The sequence below is a fragment of the Kwoniella mangroviensis genome, chromosome 3 (genome assembly GCF_000507465.2).
Source record: "Kwoniella mangroviensis CBS 8507 chromosome 3, whole genome shotgun sequence".
Taxonomy (NCBI): Eukaryota; Fungi; Basidiomycota; class Tremellomycetes; order Tremellales; family Cryptococcaceae; genus Kwoniella; species Kwoniella mangrovensis.
Window position 1 is genome coordinate 224,987 of NC_088829.1, and position 13,647 is coordinate 238,633.

A 13,647-nucleotide genomic window follows, 5' to 3' on the forward strand; every position below is an offset into this window, starting at 1 on the left:
GGAAATAGACACAATTGTCGAACCATTGATACTCTATGAACCGTGCATGCGATACTTTCCTGATACATACTGTTCCTACTTGATCAACTACGTTTACTTTCCTAATCTCTTCCTGAGAGCACGAGTAGCCTAGAAAGGTGGATGAATGGATTGATAGTTAGCGATAATTCACTGCATGATTTTGACAACAACGAAAGTGACAATGAGAATAAAGGTGTTTATCATTGACAATGCCATATAGAAAATCAAAGCGAGATGAATATAGGTGTTTGACTCACCTTTCTCCTCTTCTTGTATTTATGTTTCGAAATCTTCTTCTTTCTCTTCCTCTTTACACTATCCAACATCACTCCATCTTCCTGTACTGTTTCCTTTGTCGATCCTGATAATCCCATCTTCGCCAGAACATCGTTCAACCCTCCTACGACTTCATCTAAATTCGCATCTTTCGTATTTACTTCCACTTCACCTTTCGATTGTATTGACCCTCTCGAGCTATCTGTAGCTTCCGATGCACTGAAGATTCGTTCCAATTGTTCTTGTTCCTTCTTCGAAGATTCTTTCAACTCGTTCAACTTGCTCGATAAGATCGCTTCCAAGCCTGACCCGGTATCCGATTGGATTTGATGAGCTGTCCAGGGATCTACCATCCCTCCTAGATGATGTAATAGTTCCGGATGAGATAGATTGGAAAGTACTCTATGATGGTCGCCTAATCCGCTCTTGGTCGTTCGTCGAAGAGATTTAGTAGGATCAGGTCCAGAAGGTTTACTAAAAATATCCTCTAGTTCAGCGCTTTTGGTGGAGGTGGGATGTCGGGGATGAGTATATATGGCTGTACCCATGTTGAGTGGTAGAGGATGATGAGAAGGAGTAAAAGTGTAATGTAATTTGAATTGTTCGGGATATAAGTAAATGGGTTTAAAACCTTCTACAACATCTTTCGATGGGACTGGATGAGTGAATAGAAGTCGAGGTGAAGATGGTGAAGTTGATGTAGGTGCGGTGGAAGGGTTGGAATAATCTTCTTCGTCGAATATGGAGTACGAGCCGGTTTCGACGGAAGAAGGAGAACGTCTGTTAGAATCGGATACAACGTTGTGTTCATGGTTGGGATTCGAGATGGACCTGATTCTTCGTCTGATTCTACCATTACCTTCTGATTTAGGTATGGTCGATACAGAAATGGGTTGTTTGGGTTTACATAACGCTGAGGTATTGGCTGAACGAGGCTTGATACGTCCCCTGATAGAGGGTTTTGAACCTGTTGCGCTGGGTATGGAAGATAGGGCGGAGGAAGTGCCGCCCACCCTCGTCGAGGGGAGGGAAGAGTAGAGACGGCGGAGGAGCATCGCAGAGGTGGTGAAGTGCGATGTATACTATGAAGCCCAGTCAAGATAGATGGGAGATGTAAGCCAAAGAAAGGAAAGGAAACGAGAGGAGCGAGTCGGAACGAATCAACGATTTCGAGGTGGTGAACGATGACATCACGTGACTTTGCTCTTTCACTTCCAAAGGTTGAAAAACCCCAATGTTAATGCGACCTAGTTCAGTTCAAAAGTTGCAAAGACCATAGCCATTCTCAGATCAGATACATCGACAGTCTGAACCGCAATACAATGTCAAAACGGACACACGATCAAGTGGAAGCAACAGAAATGGAAGCTGGACCATCAACAGGTATATCTTTGACTCCGAGTACCAATGGTGTCAACACACCGGATCATGCCAATGTCGGATTACTGCAAATACCTCAGGTGCGTCAAGATAATACGCATATGTACTGAGACAATAGATAAGTGAACGAGGGCTGATAATTGTTTTGTGGTCATAGAAACGGTTCTATAGGCAGAGAGCACATGCGAATGTATTTGTGGACCATGAGCTGGATTAGTGAGTTTGAATTTTGATTTTCCTCTAACAACCATCCGAATTGGAATGGGAGATGAAGAGTTCCCCATATGTAATATTTTAAGACCAAAGGTATACTGACCTCTTTCTTTGTTATTTGTTATTTGGTATAGCCCAAAATCACCCTCTGCAATGGACTGGTCATTCCATTACCCTCAATACTTTTCTTATCCGGACCAAGCCGAACCCCTCCCTGGACAAAATATCAAGAAAGTGGAATGGGCGGATGTAGGTTGTGGGTTTGGAGGACTGTTGATGGCTTTGGCACCGATGTTTCCTGATACCTTGATGTTGGGTGAGTAAGCAGAACGCAGAACGCAATGATCTTTTCATCATACCTGTTCCGCTGTTCTGAGACTAAGATATGGCATTCACTCAATATCATCAATAACCAAACTCTTGTTCCAGATTGTGAAGCTGACCTCATTCTTCATGATCTGTAGGAATGGAAATCCGGACATCCGTGACTAAATATGTGACCGACCGAATTGCTGCCACCCGTCAATCCCAATCTCTCTTACCTTCCGAATCGTCCGAGAAGAAACCAGGAGAATACCAGAACGTCTCGGTGATACGAGCGAATGCGATGAAACACATAACGAACTTTTTCGATAAGGGTCAGGTGGGTTTAGTCAACCTGACAAGAGGAATTCTCTGTATGACATTATTATTATGCTAATTTGCTGCTTTTGATTTTAGCTATCCAAGATATTCTTCTTATTCCCCGATCCTCACTTTAAGAATCGTAAACAGAAAGCGAGAATCATAACGTGAGTAATAGCTTCCTTCAAAGGTAGAGAGAATTATTGCTGATTTTTAGGTACTATTGATATAGTCCAGGCTTATTAGCTGAATACGCATACGTGCTTAGACCAGGTGGTATCTTATATACGGTAACTGATGTGAAAGGTGAATACCGACCGACCTTCGTCGCGCTGTGTATAAAAAATCATCAGACTGATATTGGTATTTCTTTCTTTTTGCACAGACCTTCACGATTGGATGGCTCATCATCTAAATAATCACCCACTATTCATTCCTATCCCCAATTTGGATTTGGAGGATGATCCGATATTGGAAGCTGCCCGTACGTCCACAGAGGAAGGGAAGAAGGTGGAAAGGAATAAAGGTGATAAGTGGGTTGCGTGCTTCAGGAGGGCTGAGAATCCGGAGTGAGACATCTATCTTTTCTCGTGATCATTTGTATGCACATCATTTTATGAATATAATAGTCATCTTCCATAAGCATGGCATGTAGGTATGAACAGATTAGCTTGTTATACAAAGGACATGTCGGAATATGTTCCATTGTTTCTACTCGATCATCAAAGGGATGATCGCCATGAAGATGCTTGCGGCAAGTGAGAATAAGTGTTGTCATGACAAAAAGACACCTTTGAGTCGTTTCATCAGTACAGATCCGTCAGTGTCCATCGTATCAATCGTATTATGCGTTGCCTATATAATAGATGCTCAAAGGTTGCACACATGATGCATCTTTGCTTACATTCATCTCTCATCATGCCAAGCTCTCATACGAATATAGTCTATAGCTGACGGACATTATTGATAATCTGACCTCCCGCTCGCACTCCCCATCTCGACCACCTACTTCATCCTTCTGAACGAGTGGACAAGAAATGCCTGCACCCAGACCACCTCATGTGAGTTCCTCTCACTTTTCATTTCGCATTCACTCATATACACTCGCTGATGATACTTTATTCCACTACAGTCAATAGAACTTACCATCCCTCACGTATTGACTCAAGACCAATTTGATGAATTGGAAGATCTCACTTTCCTCCATTTCGAGGAGAACGACGGTGAGTGCGGTTGAGCCATTCAAGCGTTTGACTTCATTGACTTTTGAGATCTGTATTCTCGTGTGGTTAAACTAACTTTACTTGATAATTTAAACATCGTACAGACGCATGGCCCATATCACTCAAAATCACTTCAGAGCTATCCGAGACAATACCAGAAGAAGATCCAGAAGGTGATATGGTGAAAGTGGAAACTACAACAATATCCATAGCGACAAGTGTAGAGTGGAATGTAGAGAATGAAGAGAAGATGAGAAGTATAGTTAGGGGTTTATTGGTTGAGATCATGGGTGGAGGGTGAGTGATTGTACTGTACAGACACACTCATAGTCGTATTCGAAAGAGAGAAGAGAGAGCTGATGATATATCCTTCTGATGGATCGGGTGTAGTATCGAGATCAAACGTGGATAAAACATCAATAATATCCCTCTCGCACCTGCAACTGCAACCATCTTATTCCATACTCCTACCTCATCATCCCTATGTCTGAAAAAAATCGCTCCCTCGTTCATGTTATATTTTGTACTCGTACTCATGTTATAGATTCACCATGTATACATTTCATTTTGTGATTTTGGTATATACTGTTCATACTATATCAAACAACCTCGACGACTATCTCAACACCAACACCAATCCAATGCATATATTCAAAACATTGCTGAACTTGACTGTCTATGAATGTCTCTCTTGATACCTTGTTTTGTATTGGTTTATCAATATTAATTACCATTCACCTATCAAGTTGAAAAATCAAATCAGAAACCATTAGCTCAACCCTCACCGCATCAATTCAAATAATCGAATGAGATGACTCACCTTATTTTTAACAGTCGTCAAATACTGAGCATAACTACTCATATGATCCATCCTATCTTCAATCAACAAACTCAAAGCCCACGATCTCAATGCAGGTTCAGCATCAGATTTCACCACATAGACATGAGGTCTATATACACCTCTTCTTAATTCTCTGGTCTTCGCTATGATATTATTAACCCTTTGAGAGAATGGGTTATCCAACAGGGGTAAAGTCGATTTACCACCTTGAAGTTCACCGTAATCATTCAAACCGAAGACATCTTGAATTAGACGTGGGACAGCCTCGTGTCCTACCCATATGAACATATTCTGAGAATCTTCAATAAGGAACAATCCATGTCTTTCTAATCTCTCTGAAGTCAAGTTAAGTGCTGGTGGAAGTACCATCTGCCCAGTCTCACTATTGATATTACCAGCTTCGTTAGGCATGTTATGTAGAGAGTAGAATCTCGGGTGTATGTAGGGAACAAGCGATTGGCATGGTAAAGTGGTTAACAAACATTGAGCATATGCTCTAAGATCGGGTGGGATAGATGCACCTTCCCTCAAACCAACATGTTTCACTAATCCACAACATAACAATGGCAACAATTTGAGGTTCTCCGGTACGGCCAACTGAGCTGATGCGCCACCGGATGAAGAGGTAACTTGATTCTTGTATACAGCCAACATATCACTGAGGTTCTTCGTGATAGTATTTCTAGCATCGTCCAAAGAGTGCGACATCGATCTCTCCACAGCCTTGTTGGTGAGATAGGTAGCGATGGCAACTTGATCTGCTGAACCGTATAACTCCGAGATCGAATCTGTCGTAGGCATAGCTTGAGTGATAACTCTAATTCTTCTCTCCCCGTAACAAGTGGTATGTAAGATAGCAGTTTGAAGTACCACGAATGATCCCTTTATATCATCTTCGAGCTGTAATTCAATTACATAATTTTGATCGGTGGGAACAACAGGTAAAGCCAACAAGTCGGTAGATCGAATGAAGAAATTACCATGGAAAGCGGACATCCTTATACCTCTCGTTGCTCTAACTCTGATCACAGCTTCTAGACCCATAGGCATAGCTAAGACTTTACCGAACTCAGTCGCGAACTTGATAGCATCTTCTGATCGTGAGGCGTTGAATCCGGGGTACAAGTATGTTTGACCAGCTGTGTATCTCGGTAAACAAGACAGAGTCGCTACGTCGGTATAATTCGTAGAGAAGAGGAACATGTCAACGGCGACTTGTTGTTTTGAACATTCAATTGCGAAAGTCTTGTAGAAGCTTGAGGCGGCATTGAGCAAGGATGATTCTTTGGATGTACCGAGTAATTTGGGGTCATCTCTAGCTTTCAGCGCTCCTTCACCTAGTGTTGGTAAAGTCGCAGTGAGAGCAATGATCTTACCACCGATCTTGCCGATAAGTTGATGAGCAGCTTGCAGACCCGATCCAAGGGCGTTACCGACCGTGTGGGAATCTTGGAACATGTCGCTCAACTTGCCCAAAAGCGACTCGATGGCTGGACGAGATTCTGTCAAGTTGACAAGTAAATCGACGGGTTTAGGTAAGAAGACATCTGAAAGATCCGATACGACCAACATGGAAGCCTCGGTGGCATCGGCAGGTAAAGAGAAGAAATGAAGTGAAGTTGATACAGCTATGATAGCTACCTTGGTTCGATTATCGGCATTAGGGATATTATCTAGACTTTCCAAGATCGTTCGAGCTGCGACGGCTACCATACCCGATTGGATGGCTTGTTGAGATACGTCGATGACAAATGCGTATACGGGTGGTTGAGGTGGTCTGACCATGTATTCAGTTGGGGCGATGAATTCGACAACTGAATGGTTAAGTTCTTTCCTTGACCATCGATCCGCAGGTTTGTTCTCGGCTTGATTCCAGTCGAATAGTTGAGGTACTTCATTACTCAATCCACACATGCAACATTTCCACCTGTTACCACCTTCGATGAACGTGACGAACGGGTTGATATACGCTCTACATCTCCTACATCTTGCGATAACACTGTCTTCCACAACTGGTACGGGATCGTCACCGTCGACTTCTCCCCTGTACGATCGATAGGGTGCCATGACTAAAGCTAAGGGCAATTTCGATTTGTTGAGAAGAGATTGAGTGGTAGGCATGGACGTTAAGGTACATCGTTGATAGGAAGGATCAGGTTGGATGTGTGGAGAGGCAGTGACAGCTGCGTTGGGAGGAAGGAGGTAAGGTGGTGGTGGTGCATCTAATCCTGTTACGTCTGGTTGCATACCGATCAGGTTGACAGTTTGGATTTGGTGAAGTTGCTTTCCACCTCCATAACCGACGTTCATCTGTTGGAATTGATTGGCCATCTGGTCGACGGGTTGTTGACCGGGATAGCCAGGTTGCTGTTGACCATACGCGGGTACAGGTGCCGGACCACCGTAAGCAGGTGCCGGTGAGGCTCCATAAGCAGGCTGTTGTTGCTGTGCGGGATCAGCTCCACCAAATCCAGGTGTGAAATATTGAGGTTGTTGCTGTTGCTGTTGCTGATCGGGATATCCAGGTGCCGCTATGGGCTGTTGAGGTTGAGTATCATATCCTCCTCCCCCATATACCTGTTGGATCTGAGCGGTGGGATACTGCCGACGGCCTGGTCGGTGGTGAGTGGAAGAGGGTTGAGGAGCAGGAGAGACGGAAGGGTTGGATGAGCCGTAGGAAGGTTGGGTTGGGGCTTCCCATTGAGATCTACCGGTGGATTGTTCTGTAGGGTTGTGTGTCAGCTCACTTCAAGTGGCATGAAGGTAGCCATACTCACCGACGTAGACGTAAGCATTTGATTGTGGATCCCTACGACGAAGAATTAGCTGTTGCGCGATTCAGTGAGAAACATCTAACTCACCATCGGGCTTCCCAGCCTTGCGGGAGCATGACCTCTTGTGACATTTCGCTGGCAAGTGAGTCGACAGGACACAGTGAAAATCGAGTGAGAAGGAGAGTATCTAACGAACGTATATAGCTGACAATCTGTCCTCTTTCGTCTTTCGAGACACGGATCAGTGACGAGGCAGCAACGAGCAGCGACAAGCAGCAGCGCGTCAGCATCCAGCACTCATTGATATGATGACGTGCCACTCTCCCGGGAATAACCGGTGATACCGCGCAGTAGTCATTCTGGGTATGTGGCCCCGCGTCACTCCTCTCGCTCAACTCACTCGCTGCTGTTTATCTGGAATCAAAGTCATCTCTCGAACTTGAACTGGAGCAACATCTGTCACTACCTCAAAGAGAACTCACCAAGAATGCTGCAGACAAATCTACTAGCGCCAGGACATGCAGATCTAGTCACTCGTGAGCTTATCGATTTATGACAACATGTGTTAGAGTCAAAGCTCTTATATGCTGATCATTGTCATTTCCAGACGTGACATACGATTTCTACGGGGAACGATGTAGGTTGCGCCAAGTTGACGAAAGGGGAGACCGATGAGCTGATTAGAAATACACAGTGGCGACGTGCTCGGCCGATCAGAAGATAAAGCTGTTCAGGAAATCTCATGAAGGAACATGGGATCAGGAGACCGAGTGGAAAGTGAGCTAAATTCCCTCCACTAGCATGTCGTTGGGTAACACCTTGAATCCTACTGACTGATCTGCACAGGCTCACGACGCACCTATACTACACTTATCATTCGCCCATCCAGTACATGGCTCACTCCTAGCTTCCTCATCGCATGACCGCACAGTCCGGATATGGGAGGAACCAACAGGCCGCGAAAGGGAAGGAAGATGGATAGAACGGGCTGTCTTGACGGGCGCAAAGGGAAGTGTGAAGCAAGTGGAATTTGGAACAGCCGATGCAGGCAGCGAACCTAGAGTGGTAAGTGTATAGCGCCTCAGCGGTGGTCAGCTAGCCCATTTCTGATCATTAATGGACTCATTAAGGCAACAATATCTACCGATTCATATTTACGTATCTACTCCTCCGCCGATCCTTCGTTATCCGACTGGTCACTTCTTCAACCCATACACATACCGACCTTACCTCCTCCTGGATCCAGCTCGAGCGATGAACCTCCAATTGATGGGGTGGGCACGAACGAATTAGCATTGGGAGGCTGGGGTCTGTCATGGTGTAAAGAAAGATGGTGGGGGTCGATCATAGCTGTTTTCACTGGTATATCACCCATAGTGAAAATACTCTCTATACCTGTCGATACTTCTTCATCGGCAAATTCGATAATGTTTCTCAATCCACCATCATCATCTTCGACAGCTCCTCTAACGAGTATAGCCTGGGCGCCATCTTGTGGTAGATCATATCATCTGATAGCTACTGGTAGTAGAGATGGGACTATCAGGATATGGAGGTTGGAACCTCCCGTTGAGAAGCTACGAGTGGATTATAATGACGATGGGTACCATGATGGTGTGGCTGGAAGCACTCAGTGGAAAGGTGATTGTGTGGCGGATTTCGGTAAAGGTGGAGCGAGGATAGGAATGGTTGATGTGAGTGTGCCCATATCAAGGGGTATCAAAGATGTGATAGGCTAATGGTCATCATGATATAGTGGAATGCGACTGGAACGACGTTGACAACGACGGATGACGAAGGTGTAGTGAGGATATATAAACGTGAGTCTCATGACTTAGCAAGTCGACATAAGTGGGCCGGATACAAGCTCATTATGTGCATGTTCCAATAGCCACATACGCGAGAAGCTGGAAGCTGTTAGGCGAGATGTCAGCCGAGGAGCCGCCTCATGAAGACGGGAATGGACAGTAGCAAAGAAGCGTTGTTGTAGATGTAACCTATGATCGAACCGTGGTGGGAAAGACGATACAATCCATTGATTCACCTCCATTCAAGAGTGGACAACAAGTACACTTACCGCTGAGAACGGCATTTGGTCCTTAATTCTCATGTACTAAAGACCAACTGCTGAAACGCGTGATATCATACTGTGGTTGAATTTCACCCAGATCGAATCTTCTAATTCTGGTTGCCCGAAGCGGTCCTGTGTCTTCCCTTACACCCCACTGATAAAGCATTTTGATTCCTCCGGGTCAACAACAGAGGCCAGTGCACCGCCAAAGGTGTTCAAGGGATAGTCACAAGTCAAGTCCGACAAATTAGGGGGTTCGGTCTCTTCGACTCAGCACGGATGATGCCATTACATCCTTTGATAGCGGTATAAATCATTCCCATTGTTCTAGGTTGACACTCTGACTTCCGACGAGTGGAGTAATGTCAATGCAAGATATAAAAAGGGTACAGCGCATTTGGATTATTTGAACACCTATCTATCTTCCCTATCCTGTCTTCACCGCTCCTTACGTTTTCACTTCCACTTACAGTCTCCTTTCACAAACAAGTCATCATGTCTAATAGAGGATCCAACTCCCATTACTACACCAGCGGTGCTACAGGAAGCTCCCTGGGAAGTATTCCCGAGGGTGAAGCTGTAAGGGATCAGCAGACCAATCGGTCTGGTGATGGGACAAGCGTTGAAGAAATTACGGCTTTCCTGGAGCAATTCAAGATGAACAGTTCGAACGCCCCATTCTCAGCTGAACATCGACGGGGTGATTCTGGCTCTGGCTATGATGGATCTTCTGTACCCCACTCTAGTACCGGTCCTAGAAGTGTATATGATATGCAAGTAGGAGACAGGGATTATAGTGGATGGACTAGTGGTGGTGGTCATCAAGCTGGTACAGCAGATCCGGGAGATGAAGGGGATCTACAAACTCATGCGGGTGATCATAGATTGAGCGACTATGCCAGATTAAGATTACAACAAAACCAGAGAGATGAAATAACTGCCGCTGCGTCTACGGCTGCTGCTAATTCCCGAAGCAAGCGAAGAAAAGGATGTTGAGATGGTTTGAAGTGGAATCACCGATTGGATCCTTCTCTAGTTGTTCTAGTACAAATGCGCTTTTCATGGAAGTAGAAGTGATACTTATGGGTGAAGCGAAATTTTTAATGCAGTACTGAATGCTTAATACTGAATGAGATTTAGATTTATCCACCTCGTCGCCTTTCTGATATACAGTGTGATTTGAAAGCACAATTGGCTTTGTTTTTCTGATGATCTGACATTATGGACATAAGTTTTGTTCACATTCACAATCTTTCCACAGTACACCAAGAACCACTTCGCTCGGATATGATGTGCTGTATCGCGATGTTTGTCCGGTGACCGCCACCTCACCTGCAAAACTGGCTTCAGTGAATGATCACTTCTGTAAACCAGGTAGTGAATGTCTTGTCATGATGAGCCAAAGAAGAAGAAAAAAGGATGTTGTGTAGACGACAAATAAAGGATACAGGGTCCTTTGTTTATCAGAAGCTACTATTCCAACCAGAGTAGAAGCAAAATTGTCCAAGTAATGACAGGATTACATATAAGTTAAATATACCGCACGGGTATTGATTGGATCGATGAGCCTAGTGAGAACATACACGCAAAGTCGTTCATATCATTCATATCATCAGGGTATCTGATTATAGCACAGAAATAACCATAACAGCATGGCTGAAGATAGTCGACAATCCTCTAGCGTACAGAGCAGCGGTTCAGGAGCGTCAACTAGTGGCAGAACGGCAATGTGGTTCAAAATGGACGATGGTCGATTCATCTCTAGCACAATCCCGGCAAATTGGGATAGTCATCTGCAAAAGTAAGCTTTAAAAAGTTAAGTATTTAAGATGACTGGAACTGACTCATGAACGGTACAACAGGACCTATGCGGAGAAGGGACAAACTGTCAGATACTTTGATACTCAAGATCTGGAAAGGCTCGAGGCCATGGAGAATGAGGGAAGTACCGGAGATTGAAATTGATCGATCATAGTATCTTAGGATCTTTCACACTTGATCCGCGGATATTTGATCATATGTCTGATATGGGTTTGCCATTCCACATGCCATTATACGATCCTCGACTGTTATGCATACAATATTTTCACGTACTTTAAGTATAGCACAACAGACATACCTCTAAATAACTTTGCCACTCGCTTTTTTGCCACCCACCGTCGCTTCATGTCATCATCATCTTTTCGGATTCCACTCTTTTATATCTAATCTCAACTTCACTTAACACCAAACATATGATTTCATACAGTATACCGATTTAGATAACTTAGAAGAAAGTAGAGTGGAGAAATTGATTTGACAGCTTCCTGGCATTGTGCATCAAATCGGAATGAATGTGAACAGAGATATACGATCGAATCTAGATAATCTCCCGGATGATGTGTTGGGTATAATTTTTAGACAACTGGATTTGAATGAGTTGATAGGTCTGAGAAGAGTAGGGAGGGGCATGTATGATCGGGTGAGCTCTACAGCACTTTCGTCCTTTGTAGCATATGATCCATCTATATCTCATGTCCACTCACCTTGATAATCCTTCATTGACCCTTGTACGGTTCTCTTCTTTCCAGGTAACATCCCTTGGTATTCCCCTTTACCTCTCGTCCCACCGGCAATCTCAAATCACCCTCTTCCCCTCTTCAGATCAATGGGATCCACTAAATCTACTAAAGCACAATCACTATATCAAGCGATCACTAGCCCACCATCGTTTCCACGCTTTACAAGTGGGTCCTACATGGTCGAAATCCGTCATACCGACTCTGGAAATAACTTTCAATAACTTAGTCATCGGTGTAGGAAGTAAGATATCGGTTCATCCCTTACGTCCAACCTCAACTTCAGATCGTCATGGTGGAAAAGTGATAGATCGAGCGGTGGAATATGATATAAGGACAAAGAAGGATCAAGGTGGTAAATCAGATATAATTGGTATAGTACCTATAGATGGTGGATCAAGTGGGGAATATATAGTAGCTCAATTTGATGGTACGATTCAACGAATTCATCTACCATTTTCATCTTCATCTTCATCATCAGATATCGATATCTATGGATATACGAATCCTACGCTGTCGATCAAAGCTAGATATTCATCTTTTACTCAACCGAAGGAATCGATCAACACTTTAACAGGTACAGCCGATGGTAGACAATTCGTGACTACTTCTGTATCAGGTCGAGTCAACATTTACAGCACAAATTCACCTTGGACCGAACCATCTTTTATTCAATTGAAATCTCCCAGAGCATGGTCATCGTTATTGAGCAATAGTCATGATAACTCGATTGGACCAATGGCAATATTAGGTATACAAGGTGGAATGGACATTTACAACCTTTTACCTACTGGTATATCATCTAGGCCAAATAGGAAATTGATAGGTCCAGAAGAACCATTATTATCATCACCTTACTGTTTACAACTTCCTCCTACCAATCCTGATGGGACACCTCAAACTTCACATAATCCCAATTTACTTTTGAGTGGATGGTACGACTCTCATCTCCGTATACATGATTTACGTCTACCTTTTAAATTACCTGTTGGGCAATTCTCAGATCAATATACTTGGTCGGACGGATCGGCTTATTATTCGACTTGTTGGGTTGGAGAATATCATATCGCTGGAGGTACTTCCAAACATGGTACGATATCTTTCTTCGATATCAGAAATTCCAAGAACAAGAACAAGAATAAAAACGATAGAACAGGTTGGTCATGTTTTTCACCTAATGGTAAAGGATCACCAGTCTATTCGATGAAATATGATAATGGAAAGATATACGGTGTGACGGAACGACGATCGTTCGTACTTTCCTTTGATCATTCTGGAGAATACAGGAATGGAATCTTGAGTGAGGATTTGCGAAAATCCATGATCTTGCAGAGTAATAGGGATAGGGATAAAGGGAGATATGCACCTAATGGATATAAGGCAAGGGGTGGGAAATGGACTTGGTCAATGAGGAATGAACAGGATGATAAGAATGGTGGGATAGCGGTGGGGTATGAGCATACGAGTAAAGGCGGGGTGGAACTGTTCGATTCGTTGGTGTCGGCTTAATCGATTGGCACTTCGCTTTTGTTCTCAAGCTCAGTTGTACAGCTGTTATCGCATCTGCTATAACAGAGTTGTAGATCATATAGAAGTAGATGTATCACTGTTGTCCCGTTGTTGATATCAAATTCAAGCGGTAGATTGTATCACCAGGATCAATGCA

At 43.9% G+C, this 13,647-nt stretch overlaps 8 protein-coding genes across 8 annotated transcripts; 6 read left to right on the plus strand and 2 right to left on the minus strand.

Annotated features, from left to right (window-relative positions):
- Positions 1-93: 93 nt before the first annotated feature.
- Positions 94-1,352, minus strand: I203_107907 (uncharacterized protein; the record flags this gene model as incomplete). The annotated part of the gene is made up of 2 exons (XM_019148089.2): positions 94-129; positions 279-1,352. The coding sequence occupies 2 exons, from the start codon at positions 1,350-1,352 to the stop codon at positions 94-96; spliced, it is 1,110 nt and encodes a 369-aa protein (XP_019002322.2).
- Positions 1,353-1,619: 267 nt separating this feature from the next.
- On the plus strand, positions 1,620-3,087 carry I203_107908 (tRNA (guanine-N(7)-)-methyltransferase; the record flags this gene model as incomplete). The annotated part of the gene is made up of 7 exons (XM_019148090.1): positions 1,620-1,757; positions 1,835-1,893; positions 2,025-2,206; positions 2,355-2,533; positions 2,611-2,681; positions 2,747-2,820; positions 2,900-3,087. 7 exons carry the CDS (start codon positions 1,620-1,622, stop codon positions 3,085-3,087), a joined length of 891 nt encoding a protein of 296 aa, XP_019002323.1.
- A 464-nt stretch (positions 3,088-3,551) lies between these two features.
- On the plus strand, positions 3,552-4,038 carry I203_107909 (uncharacterized protein; the record flags this gene model as incomplete). The annotated part of the gene is made up of 3 exons (XM_019148091.1): positions 3,552-3,575; positions 3,647-3,737; positions 3,842-4,038. The coding sequence occupies 3 exons, from the start codon at positions 3,552-3,554 to the stop codon at positions 4,036-4,038; spliced, it is 312 nt and encodes a 103-aa protein (XP_019002324.1).
- A 480-nt stretch (positions 4,039-4,518) lies between these two features.
- Positions 4,519-7,483, minus strand: I203_107910 (protein transporter SEC24; the record flags this gene model as incomplete). The annotated part of the gene is made up of 3 exons (XM_019148092.1): positions 4,519-7,301; positions 7,356-7,387; positions 7,440-7,483. 3 exons carry the CDS (start codon positions 7,481-7,483, stop codon positions 4,519-4,521), a joined length of 2,859 nt encoding a protein of 952 aa, XP_019002325.1.
- Positions 7,484-7,839: 356 nt separating this feature from the next.
- I203_107911 (uncharacterized protein) lies at positions 7,840-9,323 on the plus strand (the record flags this gene model as incomplete). Its single annotated transcript, XM_065518281.1, has 7 exons — positions 7,840-7,888; positions 7,960-7,989; positions 8,047-8,129; positions 8,199-8,417; positions 8,483-9,046; positions 9,109-9,172; positions 9,244-9,323. 7 exons carry the CDS (start codon positions 7,840-7,842, stop codon positions 9,321-9,323), a joined length of 1,089 nt encoding a protein of 362 aa, XP_065372646.1.
- A 595-nt stretch (positions 9,324-9,918) lies between these two features.
- On the plus strand, positions 9,919-10,419 carry I203_107912 (uncharacterized protein; the record flags this gene model as incomplete). The annotated part of the gene is made up of 1 exon (XM_019148094.1): positions 9,919-10,419. One exon carries the CDS (start codon positions 9,919-9,921, stop codon positions 10,417-10,419), a length of 501 nt encoding a protein of 166 aa, XP_019002327.1.
- A 656-nt stretch (positions 10,420-11,075) lies between these two features.
- I203_107913 (uncharacterized protein) lies at positions 11,076-11,382 on the plus strand (the record flags this gene model as incomplete). Its single annotated transcript, XM_019148095.1, has 2 exons — positions 11,076-11,224; positions 11,286-11,382. 2 exons carry the CDS (start codon positions 11,076-11,078, stop codon positions 11,380-11,382), a joined length of 246 nt encoding a protein of 81 aa, XP_019002328.1.
- A 370-nt stretch (positions 11,383-11,752) lies between these two features.
- On the plus strand, positions 11,753-13,490 carry I203_107914 (uncharacterized protein; the record flags this gene model as incomplete). Its single annotated transcript, XM_019148096.2, has 2 exons — positions 11,753-11,884; positions 11,994-13,490. 2 exons carry the CDS (start codon positions 11,753-11,755, stop codon positions 13,488-13,490), a joined length of 1,629 nt encoding a protein of 542 aa, XP_019002329.2.
- Between the last annotated feature and the right edge of the window lie 157 nt (positions 13,491-13,647).